The 19,530-nt window shown below is 50.6% G+C and overlaps 1 protein-coding gene across 3 annotated transcripts in view; it reads right to left on the bottom strand.

Annotated features, from left to right (window-relative positions):
• IRAK1 (interleukin 1 receptor associated kinase 1) overlaps positions 1-19,530 on the bottom strand; it is a 956,043-nt gene that overhangs the window by 588,011 nt on the left and 348,502 nt on the right. For all 3 annotated transcript variants that reach the window (XM_069645435.1, XM_069645436.1, XM_069645437.1), the window contains exons 3-4: positions 6,890-7,072; positions 4,547-4,695 (exon numbers count right to left, since the gene is read on the bottom strand). In XM_069645435.1, the coding sequence (XP_069501536.1) occupies positions 4,547-4,695; positions 6,890-7,072 (332 nt within the window). The remainder of the gene's footprint in view (positions 1-4,546; positions 4,696-6,889; positions 7,073-19,530) is intronic.

The raw sequence follows: 19,530 nt of genomic DNA, 5'->3' as shown, positions 1-19,530 counted from the left end.
GAGGCACATGACTATATGTTTTACTCATGTTCACAAGGGCCTATTGAAAATCAACTTGATTCTTAGGTCTGGCGTACCTTTTCCATGTCTGGAGCAAGTGGACATACTGCCTAGGATCATCTCAGATCATGCTCCGGTGCTTGTTGGTATTCGGACTGTAGGCTCCCCAGCCCATATTCCAAAACCGTGGAATCTGCAGGATTACCTGTTGCAAGATCTAGTGCGCTTTATGCAACTACTTCAACGAAAATCTACTAGAAGGCACCCCCTCTCTGTGGTTTGGGATGCCATGAAAGCAGTAATAAGAGGGGAGCTAATGGGGAAAGCAGCAGCTCACAAAAGATAGGGGAGGACGCAGAGATTACAGCTTGAAAAGAGGGTAGTTGAACTAGAAAAAAAAACTAGATAAAAAATACCCAATCCAACAAAACGTGGGGAGATCTGAGAAAAGCTAAACTCAAGCTGGAAATGCACCTAGCCGACAAGTCAGCCCGAGCCCTAGCATACACAAAACAATTCTACTACACGAAAAACATAGCAAATCGGCTCTTGGTATACAAACTGAAAAAATACATTCCCAGAATAATATTCATCTATTAAGGGGAGTGAATGGCGCATTCTGGGTGGCGGAAGGGGATAAATCAGTAGCGATGACTGAGGACTACACGGAAGTAATAATCGCGGATCCAATCATAGGCGCCGGACAACAGCAATACTTGGCATCGGCTCCCCGGGGACCCACCTTGCAGGAATTGACCCGTTGAGGCTCCTATTACGGATAGCCTCTCTAAAATAACCGCAGCCCCAGGCCCGGATGGATTCACCATACGATTTTTATAACATATATACCCATTCCCTGACCCTGACCCTGACCGAAGGCCTGGCGACCCTGTTTAACTGCTTCCCAGAATCAAGCTGCATAACACCGTCAATGGAGGATTCTCAAATGTGGTAATCCCAAAACCGGGTAAAGACCCGGAGCTCTGCAGCTCATCCAGACCACCACCACTAAGGAGTAACAATGCAAACATGTTCTCAAAGGTTTTAGCAACCCGGCTAGCGAGGATCTTACCCAAGCTGATTCAACCAGACCAAACAGGATTTTATCCCAGGTCGCACCACACATGACAATATCAGGCGCATCCTCAACCTAATTGAATGTGCCAACAGAGATGGAACAGAATTGGCTGTCATCTCCCTAGATGCACATAAAGCGTTCGATTTACTCGACTGGGGCTATATGGGTAAAACCGTGGCACACTTTGGCTTGGGCCCTAAATTTACAAAATGAATCTTAACTAATTATCACACCCAGAGTATGACCCTAAGAGTGAATGGTCTTTGGTCGCAGAAGCTACCAATCACTTGAGGGCCCCCCAGTCAGGGGTGCCCTCTATCCCCACTAATTTTCACCCCGTCAATGGAACCGTTCACCGCAAGGATTCGCTCTAATCCAATCATCCGGAGGCTGCGGGTGGGTGGCGACTACTATAAAATATCTCTACGCAGATGACGTGCTTCGCTCCATTACACAACAGGACTCCTACCTAAGGGAATTGTGGCGCAAGATACAGCGGTTTGGTGAGGACTCAAGGCTTCAAAGTGAAGTTCTCGAAGTCCAGCAAGCAAAGCACCAATCCCACTGGCAGTGAGCCATATTACCCACCTGGATGTGAAAATCCCAAATAGAATCGGCAAGGTATACCAAGTTAACTTTCCAAACATGTTCAGAGAACTAAAGAAGGACCTCATGCGCTGGCACAAGCAAGAGGTATATTGGGTTGGGAGGATCACAACCCTTAAAATGAACTTAGCCTCCAGGCTTCTATATCACTGTCTCTCACTACCTGCAACAATTCCCACAAAGAAACTGGAGTCTCTGCAAAGGGATATGCTAAAATATATCTGGGCCTGGAAAGAACCACCGGTAGCTACAAGGGTCATGCTCCGTGGGACACCCATTGGTGGCCTTGGGGTCCGGACCTTACCAGGTATTGCCTTGCAACCCAGCTGTCTCACGCCTTCACGTGGCAAAGAACAGTGAATCTGCCCCGTTGGAAGCAAAATGAGGAGGCATGGAGCTCAGTCCCACTATCTGCTCTGCCCCACCTCTAGCAGGCTCAGCAGACTCCTGATGTAGGTCCTCTGGCTGCCACCATGAACATGATACAGCGTTGGAAGAAGGCAGCAAACCACTGGTGAGGTTAGCAGCTCTTTAGGTCCCGTCTTTACAGTCTGGGGCAACCCAGAGTTTACGCCTGGGTTGAACGCAGCAGGGTTTCTAGGGTCGAAGACAGGCAACTTTAATCAGATTGCGGACTTGAGTAACTGGGCCCCCCCCCCCTCTTTCGAGGAAAGGGGGCAGGGAAATCAATGCTCAAGAACGCACCTTAATCACATTGACCCCCCCCAGCCCCCAAGGGAAAGTTCTCCACTCTTTATAAACTCCTAGACAGGGTGGACACAACTAAGAAAGAGAAATACATGCTCAAATGGGAGAGGGACTTGGGCAGAACGCTGGGAGGAGTGGAGCCGGATATTGGCCTGTGCACATAAAAGCTTTGGAAGCATCACAAATAGAGAGAGTTCCATAAAAGTATGCTACAGATGGTACCTTACACTGGAAATCCTGAACCGAGGTAACCCGACGATATCGCCATCCTGCTGGTGGGGTTGTGGAGCCACAGGATCGTTTTTTCACTTATGGTGGTCATGCCCGAAATCTAATAAATTCTGGGAGTGGGTGTTGGAATACATCAAACAAATCACTGGCATCACAATCCATTGGGATCCAGGGATAGTCCTACTGAGCGACACAGGGGATGGGGTGCTCCCCACTAACTTGACATATGGCTGAGTGGATTACCCACCTTCTCACAGCGGCAAAGATCACTATTGTCTGCCACTAGAAATCCCAAGAAATCCCCATGTGGTGGACAGAATGAGGGGAGGCAGCTGTGGCATAAATCAAATCACAGCGGCTTGCATGATCAACATGGGGACATTTCACTACATCTGGTCTCCCTTCTTGCAGAATAGTCCCCGTGGGTAGTGCGTAAACCCCCAGCTCTAAGATGGTGTTCAAAGTTCTGAACTTGTATGCAGGGGAAGGGGGGTTAGCGGAGTCTCGAGATGATTACTTTCAGACCAGATACACCAGGGGCTAGACCAATTCTTCATTTACTATCGTGACTGTACCTTATTGTATACTACCATGTACTAGTTCTTTCTGTTCTTGTTTAAGGTTGTACATTTTAAAACATGAAAATAAAGAGAAGATGTTGAGAGGAAAAAAAAAAAAAAAAAGAGCAGAGCAATGCCAGGCCAGGCACAAATAGTGGTTTGAGAAATACAAACGTGCATCTGTTGGCTCAATAAAAGTGGGCGATTGGGTCAGAATCAGGAATGCAAGGCTAGTTGGGGAAAGGAGTTCCTTATATGTCCTCAAACAAGAAAGTGTGCCATATTTTGGGCACAGGGGTTGGGTTAAGACGATGGAACAAAGTGGATTCAGAGGCAAAAAGTCAAATGCCATAAGGTGGTGCGGGAGCAGAGTAGAAATGCATTTACATCTGCACTTGCCACTGGTGCAGAGGTATTGCCTGGTCCAGTCCCAAATGCGGGAGAGAACTGGATGGGAGAGAACTGGATGAGTCTCCGAGCAGAGAGCCAGCAGCATGAAGAGGTGATGGAGGAAGTTCCAAATGCAGTGTCTGCTCGGAAGCAGTGGGGTGATTATTTCCATGATCTAAGGTCCAGTGAAGAACAACCTGAAAAAGGAGGGGCATGACATGGCACAAGAGTCAGCGCCAGGGGACAATGGTTAGAACAAAGGGTGGCACAACCTAACACCAGTGTGTTCATGGAGGCTGCAACTAGAGCATCATACAGTCTGTCATGTTACAACAAGATTTAAAGACTGTTGGGGTGGTTCGTATAGGGGGAGGGAAGTGTGGTAGTCACTGCGCACTACCTTTTGTTGATACATTCAATCAAAACAGAATCGGTTTGGCTAGAAACACTAGAACACTAGCATGCAGTTGCAATGTGTTGTAGAAAAATACATTAAGGAGTTTAGATTCCTTTTTCTAAATTGTGTCTTTTAAAATAAGCTATAACATGCAGATAGATTCATGCTCTTCACTGTTAAACTCAAGCAGTGGACAAAATAAACACTACCATAAACCGTTCCAAATTAATTGAGGTCTGTAAAGTGTAAGATCAAGATTACATAGAGAAAGGAATTTGAAAGGCTTCATTAAGTAGTGCCAGCTAGAATTCTCATCTGTGTTGACTCGAGCAGCAGGGATTGGGACGTCACAATTCAATTGTAATACGTGATTACAGTTACAGTACAGAGGTCATTTTCTTATTACGGGGGAGTAATGATAGCACAGCTAGCCTGTAATGATAACTTTTACAGGATTGTATACAGATATTGCAGGATGTATTATATGTGGTATTAAATCAGGAGGGAATAACAATGACCACGTCCAGTACGGATGCTGGCAAACAGAGACCCTGTACATGGTTTCCCAACACTTACATTGACTACCTTTGGTGAACCGTGGCTGGTGTTTTTGCTGCTGTCATCATTGGTGGTGCGGTCGCTGCTGCAAGTGCTGCCGGAGAAGCAAGAAGACATGAGGCTGTCTGGTGGGTTGAATGGAGGTGGAAGGGATTTAAGAGAACATTCTAAAGGAGAGTAAAGAAAAAGGAACATTGTAATTGATAAGGTCTTGGATGGAATTCTAGGACAAGTCATTTCAGTATTCTGGATCTTGTGACACCAAAACGGCTGCAAGTAAGGTACACAGTTGGGAGAGGGACTGAAGGGGATTAAACCCCTGCACTCCCTTAGTGGTTTGGAAGGACCTATTTTCATTGCAATGGAAACCATCACAAATCCCAGATATGACATTTAGCATCAGCACCTGCTCGCTCCCTAATGAAGTTGTTGCTCAGCGGAATATCCCTCATTTAATTTTGAACACCATTTTTCACAGCCTTTGACCCCTGAACAGCCATTGTGGAATCCAGCAGCTTCCGATTGGCCCTTACAGCCCATATGATTTCAAGCTGCAGATAGTTTTTTCCAGCATTTCCATGCGAAGCAGTGAGCTTCTTAGTGCATCCCACAAGACAAAAGCCTGCAGTCAGCACAAACACCACCTGCTCACTCGCTAATGGAGTGAGCTCAGATGAAGATTTGCCCCTCCCCCATTTTGCCTGGCCACTGTCCCTTCAGCATCATCTTTAGAAGTAAGAAGAACCCTGATAGGCTCTTCCAGACAATGTGCCATCCAGTAAATCCATGTCCAAAAGTGCCCCATGCCCTGGCGTCCATAGCAAAGGGCTACATGTTCAAGAGCGTTCACCTTAGCCCTAATCGGGTCTGGCAGATGCTAAGGCCAACTCTGCCCCATTACTGCCCCCCAATCCATCTATTTTCCATCAATGGAGAACCACCACAATTCCCTTTTGGCGCACTGCTCTGGACTTCCATAAATGCATGAGCCAAACTGCACCTTGTTAATTGCATTTTATGATTGCTAGGACCCTGTGGTACACCCTACACCGTCCCCTTCACTCCTGGAGGACTGTGCTCCAGCCAATAGTGTTCCTCTTCATTTCTTTCTCAATCTCTGTGCCGTCCAATGGCTTCCCTGCACTCCCAAGCTCTGCACACTCTGTAAAGTGATTGAATTATGAAGTTGGGAAGACAAACACCTCTCAGGCTGCTTGTCTCTCTCCATTCCCACCCACTCCAATCTCATCTACCTGCTTCCCATTATCTATTACAGTAACTACCTCTATTCCCCCTATTGATCTCACCCTGGTTTTTTTTAGAATTCCCAACTCTTCTGCAAAAAACCTGTTCTCAATAGTTATTTAGATTCCTATTACCCCAAATGCTCAGCAATGTCCATCGCTAAAACTCTAATTCACCCCCATGGCACCACAATAACCCTGGCATCCCTTTCACACAAATACTGCCTTGTTCTCGCACTCCCTTTGTCTCTCCAAAAAAAGGAAGTGGTGTTGGTCTCATGATTAGCAAGGACACACCATGGGTACCATATCCCCTCTGATATCACACTTACCTCTGAGAAAATCTGGCCCAACTTCTCGGTCCCACCCCCATACAATCCTCATTTACCACTCACTGAGGGCACATGCCACCTCTCTTCTAATCTTCAACAACAATATGAAACACTCTGCTGTCATAGTGGGTAACTACAACCTCCCCAATATGACCAAGTTCCAACAGCTCCAACTTGACTCCCCTCTGGCAGCTTAGTAGTCGACCTACATAAACATCCAACCCACAATCAACTGATTCACTCAATACCATATTTCCATCTTCCACCCTGGTAACCTCTGCTCACACAATTGACCCACTACCCATATGAGAAGACTAATTCACTTTGCCCATTCTATTTTCATTTGTTTTGTGACAGGACAAGTAGATTTGCATACATCCCATCATGCCCCATTTTATTTGGGAGATGGTGGTCCATCCAGGTGGTTTATTTCAATTTTGGGATTTAAATTTCTCGTGTTCACCATTATAAATCCCAGACAAGCCAGAGAATGCAAAGTAAAACAAGAATGTGGCATGTTCGTTGGTCAAGTAGATTTTTTTTTAATCCCACACCCAAAGAATGAAAATGGCAGAACTATTTTGCAAGTGCCAGAAGGCCCAGGTGCAAGCCCATGTTGACATGTGCAAAGAAAGGAAGGCTCAACTCTTCAAACATGTCCCAAGCCTGTTATGGAAAAACAAATGACCCACTAACAAGCGCAGGGCATTTCTGCAATACAGGTCTTGTCAGGTTTGTGTGTAGGCAATCCTTTGTTGCAGAACACACATGCAGAAGCTCCGTACCTGTCGATTTGAGCGCTGCGGTTTCCTCTGTATATGGACATTTGTTTGGGGGTCCAATCTTTGCAGGATCTGCAGTAGGGCTCGGTGATGGATCTGGGTAAGGAGGTGGTGGACAATCAGGATTATATTTCCAGGCACAGCGAGGATCCTCCCTACCTGGGTTCGCCTGGGACACGGGCTGCCCTGGAAAATAAGTAAAACATGCAACAGCAAGAATAAGATGTCAAACCACAACATCAGGTCACAGGTGCAAACGTGGGAAGGACATCAATTATGAACTGCACTTTTATCCCCTAGAAGTGATCCAATCCAACAAGGCCAGGCATTGAAAGAACAGGAGGTCCGCCCTCTGCTCACACCCACAGAGGTAGTCCATACTACTATATGATAGATAGGATAGATAGGATAGAAAGGGCATGGGTATTCCTACCCTCCATATTTGGGATTAGAGGTTTTTCATTGCAAATGTAGTGAAGCACATGGATTATAAAAATGATGCAGAAAAAGAATGACACCTCGCAAGATAAAAATTCAGCATCTGTAAATGGAGTAATGTGAAATTGTATGCACGATAACACATTAAGCACACTAAAGGTTGGGTAATCAGCAGTAGGGATACAATGAGACTCAGGGTGGCAGTAGAAACAAAATACAAGGGTTGGAGACAAACTAAACTTAGAAATTGTGCCTGGAAGCATAAAAGAGGGGAACTGTTGAAGAAGACATTTCATTTCTGCATGAGCAGTGGAAAGAACAAAGCCGCAGCCATAATATTTTCTTTGTTTGAACTTTTATAAAGCGTACATAGCCCAGAAACATTAATAAGAAATAACGCCATGTTTATGGAGGTGATGTTGTGAGAAAGGTGGTTTTTGTTGGCATGCATACAGGAGCCCATAAGACCATACAATGTCATGTCAGACTCTGTCCAGGCCCCAGGTACATTAGCCACACCACCCAAGAATCAAAACGAGAATCACAAGAGCACTAGGTTACGGAGCAGGCTTTATGGCGTGTTTTGGAAAAGGCCTGTTTGAGGCAATGGCTATATGACATGGGTAAGTTGAAAGGAATTGTACAGGTCTTGTAACTATTTTTCTCCAGGATGTGTCGGACATGGATTCACATGCTCATGAATATTCCCGTCAGGCTGGGAATCCTCAGTAAAAAGAAAAACCTGTTTAACTTTAGCATCAAAACTGTATTTCTCCTCTAAACCAATCACTGTCCTCCGAGTCATACTGCCCCCATCCAGTGGCAGTACTCTCCCTAAACTGCGCCCCTGGTGGTCATCCTCAGATTTGATAAGCATGTGAAGTGGCAATATGAACAAAGAAGAGCCACAGACGGGAAGGCTCAAGGGTTTGCATGTGAATCCATGCCAGACCCATGCTGGAGGACAATAGTTACAGATAATTAACTTAATTTTATTTTTAAATTTGTTTATTGGCATTTTCAGTGATATCACTTACAAGTTTTGCAAATGCGTGTCTTGTGCATACTCTTTTACAATGCTTTTCGGTTTAGCCTTAACAATATAACAATAACTGTCTCCTTGCCATGTCCATATGTTTCAGCGTCTCTTGTTTCGGGGGGGGTGGAGGGTGTAGGGAAGTTGGGTAGCATACTCAGGGAGGGTGCAGAGGGGATACCTTCCCAGGGCCAGCGTTGTCTCAAGTCATTTATCTGGGGTTGCCCTTTCCTGTCTTGCAGGTAAGTTCGTTTCGGGTCATGGGCTCATGGGGGCTTGTCGTCCGAGGGGAGAAACATGTGTCTAGTAAGTTCTTTCCATGCCTCAAGAGCTCTGCTGGACTCATCCGTAGATCTAGTGACACTTTCTTCCCAGGCCTTGGTCTCAGCCGACACCCATCGCTCTGTTTCACTGTGCCATGCTTTGTATTGTGGTCCTGCGCGTCTTCCAGGACATGGCTATGGTTCTTTTGGCCAGTATGCACGTTATGTCCATAAGCCTATGTGTTTCAGTTTGGCTAACCTAGGATAGGTTCCGAGTAGGCATTCCTCAGGTGTCCATTTGTAGTTGGTCATGCCTGTTTTCTCGCATGTCTGTTTTACCCTATCCCACAGCGTCCTAGACTTGGGGCATTCCCACATCATGTGGATTAAATCCGCTTCCTCCCTCATGCACCAGGTGCAGTGTGTCTGCGCTTGTTTGTTAAACTTAGCTATTCGTTTCGGGGTTAGGTAGGTTCGATGCAACACATTCATCTGTATTTGTCGGATTCTATTATTTCTGGACACCTCTTTGGGGAATGCAAGCGCCCTATTCCACTCCCCCGCTGTCATTTCTCTGCCTACATCCGTTTCCCGTGCTCCGGGGGTTAGGTATGTCGCTCAGGTGTCTGTATATTTGAGATATTGGTCTGCTGCCCTCCCCCATATTGTATAGCAACGTAAGTAATGGTTCCGGGTCTGGTTCCGCAGGCCATGCTTCCCATTTACGTCGTGCTGTGGAGCGGACCCTCTGGTACCAGAGGAACTGGCCCGTGTGGATGCCCTCTCTGTCCTGTAGTATGGCAAATTCTTTAAAGATGCCCTCGTCGTAAAGGTCTCCCCAGGTGTAAACCCCTCCGCTTTCCCATAATCTAATTTGTTTTAGGTCAGTGACCATTGTGTACAGGTCTGCGAGCAAGGGTATTTCTGATGCATAAGCGTTCTGCGTGCGGGTAAGTGTCCTTGTTCTACGCCAGATTTCCCTCCCCAGGGTGACTACGAGGGGTGTCGCTCCCAGCAGTTTCGTAGGTGCCCAGACCAGTTCTTTCAAAGTGAGCGGGAGGCTCATGGTCTGTAGTAGGGGTGTTTCATCTGTGGGCTCATCGGATAACCATTTAATTACAAAGCTGAGCTGAGCTGCTAGATAGTATTTTTCTAGGTTTGGGAGTTGGATGCCGCCTTGTGCGTATGGTAGGGTCAGTGTCGACAGCGCTATCTTGTGTCTGTTTTTCCCCCATATGAACTCTCTTATTAGCGTCTCGAGCAGCCGGAAGAAGGGTTTATTAATATAGTAGTGTACATTCTGGAACCCATATAGGAATCGCGGTAAAACAATCATTTTAACTATGGATGCCCTTCCCATCATGGACAAGGGGAGTCTCGACCAAATGTTCATGGATCTGCGCAGAGCCGGGAGCGCTGCTTTTGTGTTATGTTCATGCATCAGTGCAGGGGTGTGCATTATTTGGATTCCTGGATATTGGAATGTGGTTGTCTGCCATCTTATCCCGACCTCCGGGAGTGTTTCCGCATCCTCATTTTTTAGGACCGCTAGAGGGAACAAGCAGGATTTTGCCTTGCTGAATTGGATCCCAGAGACTCTGGAGTAATTGTCCAGGACTTCTAGTATAGTTGGCACGTTGAGGTGTGGGTCCCTGACGTATATAAGGACGTCATCTGCATAGAGCAAAATTATGTGATCCACCCCTCCTAGTCTTATGCCGGCGTCAAAGAACTGTTTCCGGAAATAAATAGCTATGGGTTCCAGCCCCAATACGTACAGCATTGGAGATAGTGGGCAACCTTGTCTAGTCCCTCTTTGTATGTCCCAGGTGTCTGACACATGCTTCCATGACTTTACTCTAGCTCTTGGTCTGGCGTATAGTATCTTAACCCATGTAATGAATCCGGGTCCGAAGCCAAATTCCTTGAGCACAGCCACAAGCCACTCCCAATAAATCGAGTCGAAAGCTTTTATGGCATCGAGGGATAGTAATGCACTGGGACCCTCATCTTCGCTAGTGTGCGCTATAATGTGTTGCAGTCTGCGCAGGTTCATTGACGTGTTGCGCCCCGGTATAAAGCCGTTCTGATCAGGATGTATTATGTCGCCTATTATTCTAGACCGGCGCTTGATCAATATGGTGGTTAAAATTTTCACATCATAGTTTAGCATTGCCAGTGGGCGGTAGGAGTCGCACAGGTCTGCCGGTTTGTTTGGCTTCAGGATTGGGACCACAAGTGTTTCTCTCATGCTTTCCGGCAGTATTCCCCTCTCATATGCCTCTTGGTATACTTTGTGTAGCAGGGGTGTGAGGGAGGGTTCGTAAGCTTTATAAAACTGAGGGCAGCCCGTCAGTGCCGGGTGCCTTACACGTGGCTAGGGACCTAATTGCTTCGGTTATGTCTTCAGGTGTGATTTCTGTATCTAGTGCCATGGCCTGTTCAGTAGGCATTTTGTGGAGCCCAATCTCATCCAGCGTGTCCATGATCAGTTCTTGGGGGACCTCTTCTACGCGTGAATATAGGCGTGCATAGTATTTTTTGAAGACTTCATTGATGCCCTGCTGTGTGTGGTGTATGTTCCCTGCTTCGTCTTGCAACGAGGTGATGGGGTGTCTAGGGTGTTCCCTGCGGCATAGCCAGGCCAGCAGCCTGCCCGGTCTGTCCGCCTCTATATGTGCTCTGTTTGTTTTGGCCGTGTGGTCAAACTTTTCTAGTCTGCACCATGCAGTTTCATTCTCCCCCCCTGAGCCTCCGAAGTTCTGATTCCCTTTCCCGGGTGTCTGTGGGGGCTGCTTCCAGTTCTACGATCTCCCTTTCCAGCTGGTCTAAGTCCTTCCTGAGCAATTTCCTGATTCCACCGGCCTTTGCAATGGTCTCCCCCCTTATCACCGTTTTTAGGGCATCCCATACTGTGCTACTGTGTTCCACGCTTCCCACGTTAATTTCTATGTAGCTATCTATGGATTCTTGCAGTTCTTCTCTAAAGGCAGGGTCTTTAAGAGCCTCTGCCGGCATTTTCCACATGGGAATTGGGGGCCTGGGGCCATTGTAGTTCCATGTTACTAGGAGAGGGGAGTGATCGGAGATGGTCCTCCCTAGGTACTGCGCTCCTTCCACCTGAGGTAAGTGTTCCCTGCCAGTGAGGATATGATCTAACCTCGTGTGACAGGTTGTGCGGGGATGAGTAGTATGAATATCCTCTTACAGCTGGGTTCGTTTCTCGCCATATGTCTGCCAGGTCCAGTCTGTCTACCATTGCAGTCAGAGCTGTTGCTGCTGACGGACCTTTCAGTAGGGGGATAGATCTATCTAGTTTCGGGTCGCATATGCAATTGAGGTCGCCCCCCAGATGAACAGACCGTCTCTGTGTTGTGCAATTTTGGGGTATAACGAGTTCAAGTGGGCCGGTATATTGCTATTAGGAAAATAGGAGTTCAAGATGCATATTTCCGTCTGCTCTATATGTCCCCATAGCATTACGAATCTACCTTCCGGGTCTATTTCTGATTTGGTCAAGCGGAAAGGGAGCTGTGGGTGTATCCAAGTATATACTCCTCTAGCATATCTGGAATAAGCAGTACCGACTCCCTGCCCTCCCCAGTGTGTTTGGAGTTTGGCCATTGAGTCCGTGGAGCAATGGGTCTCCTGTAGGAGTTCTATCATCACCCCCTTCCTGTGCAGATAGGTCTTAATTCTGTTTCTGCGGAGATATGTCCCCAGGCCTCTCACATTCCATGTCAATATCTTAATTGTCGTAGTGGTCATGGTGGTTTAAGGTGGGTATGGTATTTATTCTGCTTCTCTCTCTCAAATGTCCGTGGTTGTGGGCCTGATGTCGAAGGTCTCTTCCCTGTGTGGACCAAGGCACTGGTTTCCCTTTCCCTTCGGTCGGCCCCTCCTCCCCCTCTTTTCTTTCCCTTTGGAGACTTACCAACAGTAGTAACGTTAATTCTGGTGAATGAGAACAGCAAACAGTGCAACTTTGAACTGCCCCCAGCAGTTGCTTCCAACTTGCAGCGCTCAGGGGCTCCCGAGCCTTCTGGGCCTTTCCAGGCCTCCCGGTGCGGGTGTTGTGTCGGCGGTATGCCTACACGTGTCTTGAGGGGGTGCGTTGACATCTTGTCGTGTAGGTTGGTGTGTTCCTGCCCATTATTGCTTCCTTGATGCTGTAGTTTGTAATGCCGTGCCTTGGTTCATTTATCAACCTGTTGTGCTGACATCAGTCCTTTCCACCCATTTCTTCGGGCGTTCAATGTACTGTGGTTCCTCTTGCCATTCCTTCCTTACCGTCTGCAAGGTTGTTGTGTTCGAGCCACATATTTGCTGCCGCCAGGGTGTCCAGGAAGACCGCTTTACCTTTGTGCATCACTTTAAGGCGCGATGGGTACATCAACATATACTTCAAGTTGAGCTCACGTAGTCTTGCCTTCACCGGGATGAAGGAGTTTCTCGTGCGTTTTACAGTGGGGTGTAGTCCGGGTACACCACTATTTTAGCATCTTGTCTCCTAATTTCCCCTCCTTCTCTGGAGAATCTTAGCATTGCCTCTCTGTCTCTAAAGTTTAGGACTTTGGCGATCATTGGGTGTGGGTGTGAGCCCGGCGGAGGTCTTTTTTGTAGGTACGTGTGGCCTCGCTCTATGGAGAATCCCCGAGACAAATTGCCGGCCCCGATTTCCTGCTTTAGCATCGTCTCTATGAATTCTGTTGGGTCTGGGCCTTCCATGCCTTCCGGGACCCCAAGGATTCGGATGTTGTTGCGGCGGGCCCTCCCCTCCGCGTCCTCCGACCTTGCCTCCAGCCTTGCCACCTTTAGTTCAACGTCCTGGACCCTAGATTTAAGTTCCGTCGTGCTGTCTACATTGTCCTGTAGAGTAGCTTCCACTGAGGTCACTCTTTCAGTGAGGTTGCGGGCATCTTGCCTGATCAATTGTATGTCCGTTTTAACCTAATCGATTTTGGTTTCAAGTGATGTCCGTTGTGCCGTTATTGCCTGTAGTAACTGCATGTTTGTTGGGTCTCCCTCTTGAGTCGTTTATGCTGCTGTTGCCCCCGTTTCTTGTTGCTGCTTGGGCCTGACTGTTGTAAAGGAGTCCATTGTTGCGGCTTTCAGTTTGCCCTTGGGAGGTGACATCCCCTGCTTCTGGGTACCAGGTTCTTCACTCCGCCTCGGGACTCACTCGCTTGCTCCCAGGCTATAGGGTCTGTGGCTTTCTTTGCTGGAGCCCACGGTGGTGCAGCCCCTCCTAGCAGTCTTATTCTCCTGCGCCGGTGGTGCTGGGCCGTTGGTGGCTTCTGTCATTTGGTGGTTGTGCAGTCGTGGTGTTGGCCCCCCGCCGGTGTGATCTCAGCCGTGTCGGGTGTGGGGCACTGTGGCCGGTGTGCCTTCCCCCCCTTCCGGGCCTGTGGCGTCTCTTGGGCGTTCAGTTGTCACTGCACCTTACGTTCAGCAGTGTCTCTTTTCCCTGGACCTCTAATTGTCCGGCATGCAGGGTGTCTGCCTATCCTTGGGCCGTGTGGCCCGGTGGCTATTTAGGCCGTTCCCGGTGGCTGCGTGGGCCCGGGGAGTTGGTCCGTCATGGGGGCCTTCAGCTGTCTTATGTGAAAGGGTGCAAGGCACTAATTCGTTGCGGGCGCCGCCATCTTGCGTGCAGCAGGGACCTCGCGTTACTCACCCCGTTTTCGTGGTGTGTTGATGCGATTCTTTCCAGAGGGCAGTGTCCGAGGGCGGAGACCAGTTCCCGCTCCCAGCGCTGCAGGATTTATGGTGCTATGCTGCTTTTCCCAATAGGCAGAAGGTGGAGAAATGTCGTGCCGTATGGCGGTCGCTGTCTGCAAGGCGTTTGTTGGGGTTCAAAGGTGGTCCAGGTCGCCCGGGTCAGATCGCCGCGGACCGAATTGTCCGCCGAGGACGGATGTTGCCCGGCGGCAAAATCCTCCAGCTGCCGGGTTCCAGGTAGGGCCCCGATGTCCCCAGAAGGCTCAATGCGCCGCGGCGTTCCCGGCTCTCCTAGGGGCCCACAGCAGCCCAGGCCTCCAGTCCCCGCTTGCTCCCCCTCACCGCTCGGCAGTGCTCTCCTGGCGGCAGGCGCCGTGCGATAGTCTCGGCGCGGGGGGGGGGCGCAGATGTCTGAGCGCCGTCGGTCTGCGCTCTCCGGTGCCGCAGACGCCACCTCCCTCAGTTCTCGGCCTCTCCTCGTCTCGAGGCTCCAGGCGGAGTCGCGGCCGCCATCTTTGATTCCAGGGGGCCGGAGCGCGGAGGTCACGTTTGCGTGCTGCCGGTTCCGTTTTGTTCGGAATTCACCTTCAGGCGGTGCAGGATCGATTGGGGCAGCTGGGCATATATTTATTTGCATCGTCAGGTTAGGTGTGTTCTTTTAAAGGATCTGTTTCAGGATCGGGGCAGGAGTCCATGGACCTAGGCCACACCCCCCTACAGATAATTAACTTAAGCCTTCTCCAGCATGGGGTCTGGCATGGATTCACATGCTCATGAATAACTTACACAGCAGTACATATACACAACCACAGGAGGTGGCAAGGCTCCACAGAAGCAATAACCACTCACCCCTGGAACAGACTCACCTCAACGAACAGGTTGAGTTGCAAAGCTTGGCCGACTCTGGACTCCTCCCTGGAATCCCGGTCGACGCAGTAGAATCTCATGAAGAGGTGAGTCGACCTCCACGCAGCAGCTCTGCAGATGTACAGCAGGGGCACACCAGGCAAAAACACTGTAGAAGCAGCGATCGTTCTGGTTGAATGGGCTCTCGGACGGCCGGGCAATATATTGGTTTGCCAACCAGTGACAGTGCATGATGCAGCCAGAGAGCCATCTGGAGATGGAAGTCTTCGAGAGGGCCTTCCCTTGGTTCACAGGGCCAAAGTTCACAAACAGATGTGATGTCTTCCGAAAACTCTTTGTGCGGTACAACCAAGAAATTCAGCGTTCTAGCCACATCCAGCGAGTGCAAAGTCCTCTCCTCCGGCGACAAAGGCAACAGGAAGAAAACAGGTAACACCAAGGGCTCGTTGAGATGGAAGTCCGACGGCACCTGGGGCATGAAGGAGGGGTGCATCCTCAGCAGTACACTCATCTTGTGGAATGTCAGGTATGGAGGTTTACAGGAGGGGGCCTGGATCTCTCCCACTCGTGATGCGAAGGTGATGGCCACAAGAAACGCCGTCTTCCATGATAAGAACTTCAGCGGCGCCAAATGCAAAGGCTCGAATGGAGGGCCCATGAGCCTGGTCAGCACCACATTGAGCTCCCACGCCGGGGCCGGAGCCTTCACCGGCGGCAACGAGCGGAACAGTCCTTTCATGAACTCCTTCACCAGGCGGTGCCACCACAGCGACGATCGCCCCGGAGTTCTGGTGTAGCGGGAGCTAGCCGCCATATGAATTTTGATGGATGCATGCGCCAGCCCCGCCTTGGTCAGCGACAGAAAGCATGGCAGCACTTGAGGGGCCGTAATCCATAGAGGGTTGATCTTCTGTGCACAGCACCAGACAGAGAGCCTCTTCAATTTATGTCCATAGCACTTCAGAGTCAAGGACGCCCTGGCCTTTGCAAGTACCTCCTTGCAGTCCCTCGGGATATCGTAGCCTCCGAACTCTCGTGCTGCAGGAGCCAGGCCTGTAGGTTCAGTGATCCCGGGTCGTGATGTAGGATGGCGCCACCTTCCCTGGCGAGAAGATCTGCGTCCGTCGGCAGTTTGACTGGGGGGGGTGGGGCGCTGACGAGTCCAGAAGGTCCAGGAACCCTATCTGCCTCGGCCACGCCGGTGTGACGAGGATCATCCTGCACCGGGATCGTCCAGTTGACTGACGAGTCGCAAAAGCAACGGTGAGAACGCATACAGGAACAGGCCGTCCCAGGGGAAGGAGATTGCATCGCCCATGCTCCCCGGCTGAGGAAACCTGCTGGCGAACCTCCGGCACTTGGTGTTCGTCGCCGAACAGGTCGATCTGGGACTGCCCCATTGTCGGAATAGGAGATCCACTTGATTCTGCCGAAGTTCCCACTCGTGGCAAGAGCCCAGTTCCCTGCTGATAGTCAGCAACAGTGTGTTTCACTCCTGCCAGATGAAAAGGTACCAGGAACATTCCCTGGGCGAAGGCCCAGTGCCACAGGTCCTGCGCTTTCTTGGATAGGGCAGTGGAACTGGTGCCCCCCCCCCCACTTCCGTATGTAGAACATCGTGGTGGTGTGGTCGGTGAAGATCTGTACCACTTTGCCCTTGAGGGACGGAAGGAAAGACCCCAGGGCTCAGAACACGGCCCGTAGCTCCAGGACATTGATGTGTAGAGACCTTTCCTCCGGGAGCCAAAGGCCTCTTGCATGGAGATCTCCGGTGTGCGCTCCCCACCCCTCAAGGAGGCATCCATCAGTTTCCTGGTGTGTTGGGATCTGGAAGTCCATGCCCGCCGTGAGATATGCATGGGTGCCCCACCACCGGAACACCCGACGGAAAGCCTCATTGAGGGAGATCTTGTCTTCGAAGCTCAGGGCCACTTGCATCAAACGGGAGGAACTCCTGCAGTGGTCGCATCCGCAGCCTGCACAGGCACACGAGGTAGATGCAGGATGACATCATGCCGAGCAGAGACTTAATGGACCTCACCCTAGCCACTTCCATGGTCAACAGCCGTTGTACCTTGCCTAGGATGGCATTCGTCCTCTCTTCCGACGGTGAAGCCAACCGCGCCACTGTGTCAAGTCTGGCACCCAGGAACAGGGCGTCTGGCGACGGTACCAAGTGGGACTTCGCAAAGTTGATTGAGAATTCCAGTTCCGTGAGCAGGCTGACTGTCCTCACTGTGTGGTCGAAGGCGAGTTCTCTTGACTTTGTTCGAATGAGACAATCGTCCAGATAGGGGTAAACGTGGATCCCCTGCAGGCGCAGCCGTGCCGCCACCAGTGCCAGGCCCTTGCTAAAGGCCCTCGGCCGACTTCAACCCGAAGGGCAGGGCCTTGAACTGGTAGTGCCGCCCTTGGACCACGAAACGTAGTAACTTTGGATGTGCTTTGTGTATGGGGATGTGAAAGTAGGTATCCTCCAAGTCCAGTGACGATAGGAAGTCGCCTCCCTCCAGCTGTCCCAGCACGTGCTGAAGGGTAACCATCCGGAACTTCTGGGCTTTGATATATTTGTTGAGGCGCCGAAGGTCAAGGATGAGTCGCCAGCCGCCGGGCTTTTTTCGGATGAGTAAGTACCACGAGTATACTCCGGAGCCTCTTTGGGATGAGTTCTATCGCGTCCTTTCTCAGCATGGCTCGTACCTCCAGAAGCAGCTGTGGAACGTGGTTTTCTTTCCTGGCCACAGGAGAGAAAGAGGGGCACTTTCTTAGAAACTCCAGAGTGTGCCCGTGGGCCAGGGTATCTAGCACCCAACCGGGGTGCTTAGGTGGGGGCCCGATGTCACGGCCGGTTCAGTCCTGTTTCGCTGAGGCCCTGCCACCCTGGGCTCCTTGGCGACGACGGTATCCACCGGTCTTGCTGTGGCCTCTGTAAACTTTCTGCAACGAGAAATGGGCAGCTTGGCGGTACGACGATGAACTGCCGCCAAATCCATTGGAGGCGCCTTGGGATTTGCCTCCGGAGGTCCAAAAGGACGGCCGTCAAAGAGCACCTAGGGTATGGGCCGTCTCGGTGTCCGCCTTGATGGACTGTAGCGACTCATCCACCGCTTTCCCGAATAGGTTTTTTCCTGCGAAGGGCATGCCCACAACCCTGGTCTGCACATCCTGATGAAAATCGGTGGCCTGGAGCCAACCGCGCCCCGGCGCAGGCAAACGCTGTTCCCATCTGGCAAAAGCCGGTGTCGGCGATGTCCGTGGCCACCGTGATCCGACGCCACCTCGCCTTCTTGTAGGATTTCAAGGGATTCCGTCCGCTTGTCATCTGGGAGTAAGCCCAGGAGGGGAGCGATCTTGACCCACAGCTCTGTCGTAGCGCGCCACGGTCGCGAGGGCGTTGGCCGCCTTGATAGTCGTTGCTGCCGACAAGATGACCCGTCGTCACATGGCATCCAGCTTCTTCCCCTTGCTGTCAGGTGGGGAAGTGAAAGTAGATGCCGTCGCCCCCGCCGATTTATTCTTGGTGACCGCAGAGACTACCACATCCGGGGACGGCTGTGCCCTGAGGCACAAAGGAGCGGAGTCTGGGACCTGGTACTTCTTCTCGTACCAGTCCCTCTTCGCAGGGGCCGTGGACGGGTTCTTCAGCAGGGACAGTCCTTCATCCCAGAATTCGTCCAGTAAAGGGACTGAGAGGACGGTCTTCCTCTTGGCCTCCCGTCGTTGGTAGAGGAAACCTTCCTTCTGCTCTTCGGGGCATAGCAGGAAAAGCTCTGATGCCCTGGCGATCATGGTGTGAAAAGAGCCAATTTAGTCGGGAGCGGAGTCTGGGCAGGGGGTGATGGGAGATCCATCCTGTCGTCACCATCGTCGTCTGTCCCTGTCGTCACCGTCTCCGTTCCAGTCTCATCCCTCGGTGGAGGGGATGGAGGTGAAGGATGGAAGGGAAGGGGAGGATGGCTTCGCCTCCGCTTGTTCAGTGGGCTCCCCGACGGTCCAGGTGCCGCTGGATCGTTCGCTGGGGGTAAGGGCAACCTTGTTCTTATCTCGGTACACAGGGTATGCAAAGCCATCAAGATTGCTCCTGAACTGTCCTGTGGCGTAGGCATCGGTTGCGACGGGAGTGACGGCTGTGGTGCGGGGTCCTCCGTTTCATCAACAGCCCGCAGCTCCTCGTCGGCTCCACCATTGCTCTCCACGTCTGCCTCGTTGGGATCCTTCCCATAGGTCCTGACCTCCTCGAACTTCTTGTCCAGGATAGCTTTGAAACCAGCCAGCTCATCCTCGGAGGTGGTGTCTGCGTCCGTTATGGCTACCATACA

The sequence above is a fragment of the Ambystoma mexicanum genome, chromosome 2p (assembly GCF_040938575.1).
Source record: "Ambystoma mexicanum isolate Mex_15411 chromosome 2p, UKY_AmexF1_1, whole genome shotgun sequence".
Lineage (NCBI taxonomy): Eukaryota > Metazoa > Chordata > Amphibia > Caudata > Ambystomatidae > Ambystoma > Ambystoma mexicanum.
This window is presented reverse-complemented; position numbering and strand designations above follow the sequence as displayed.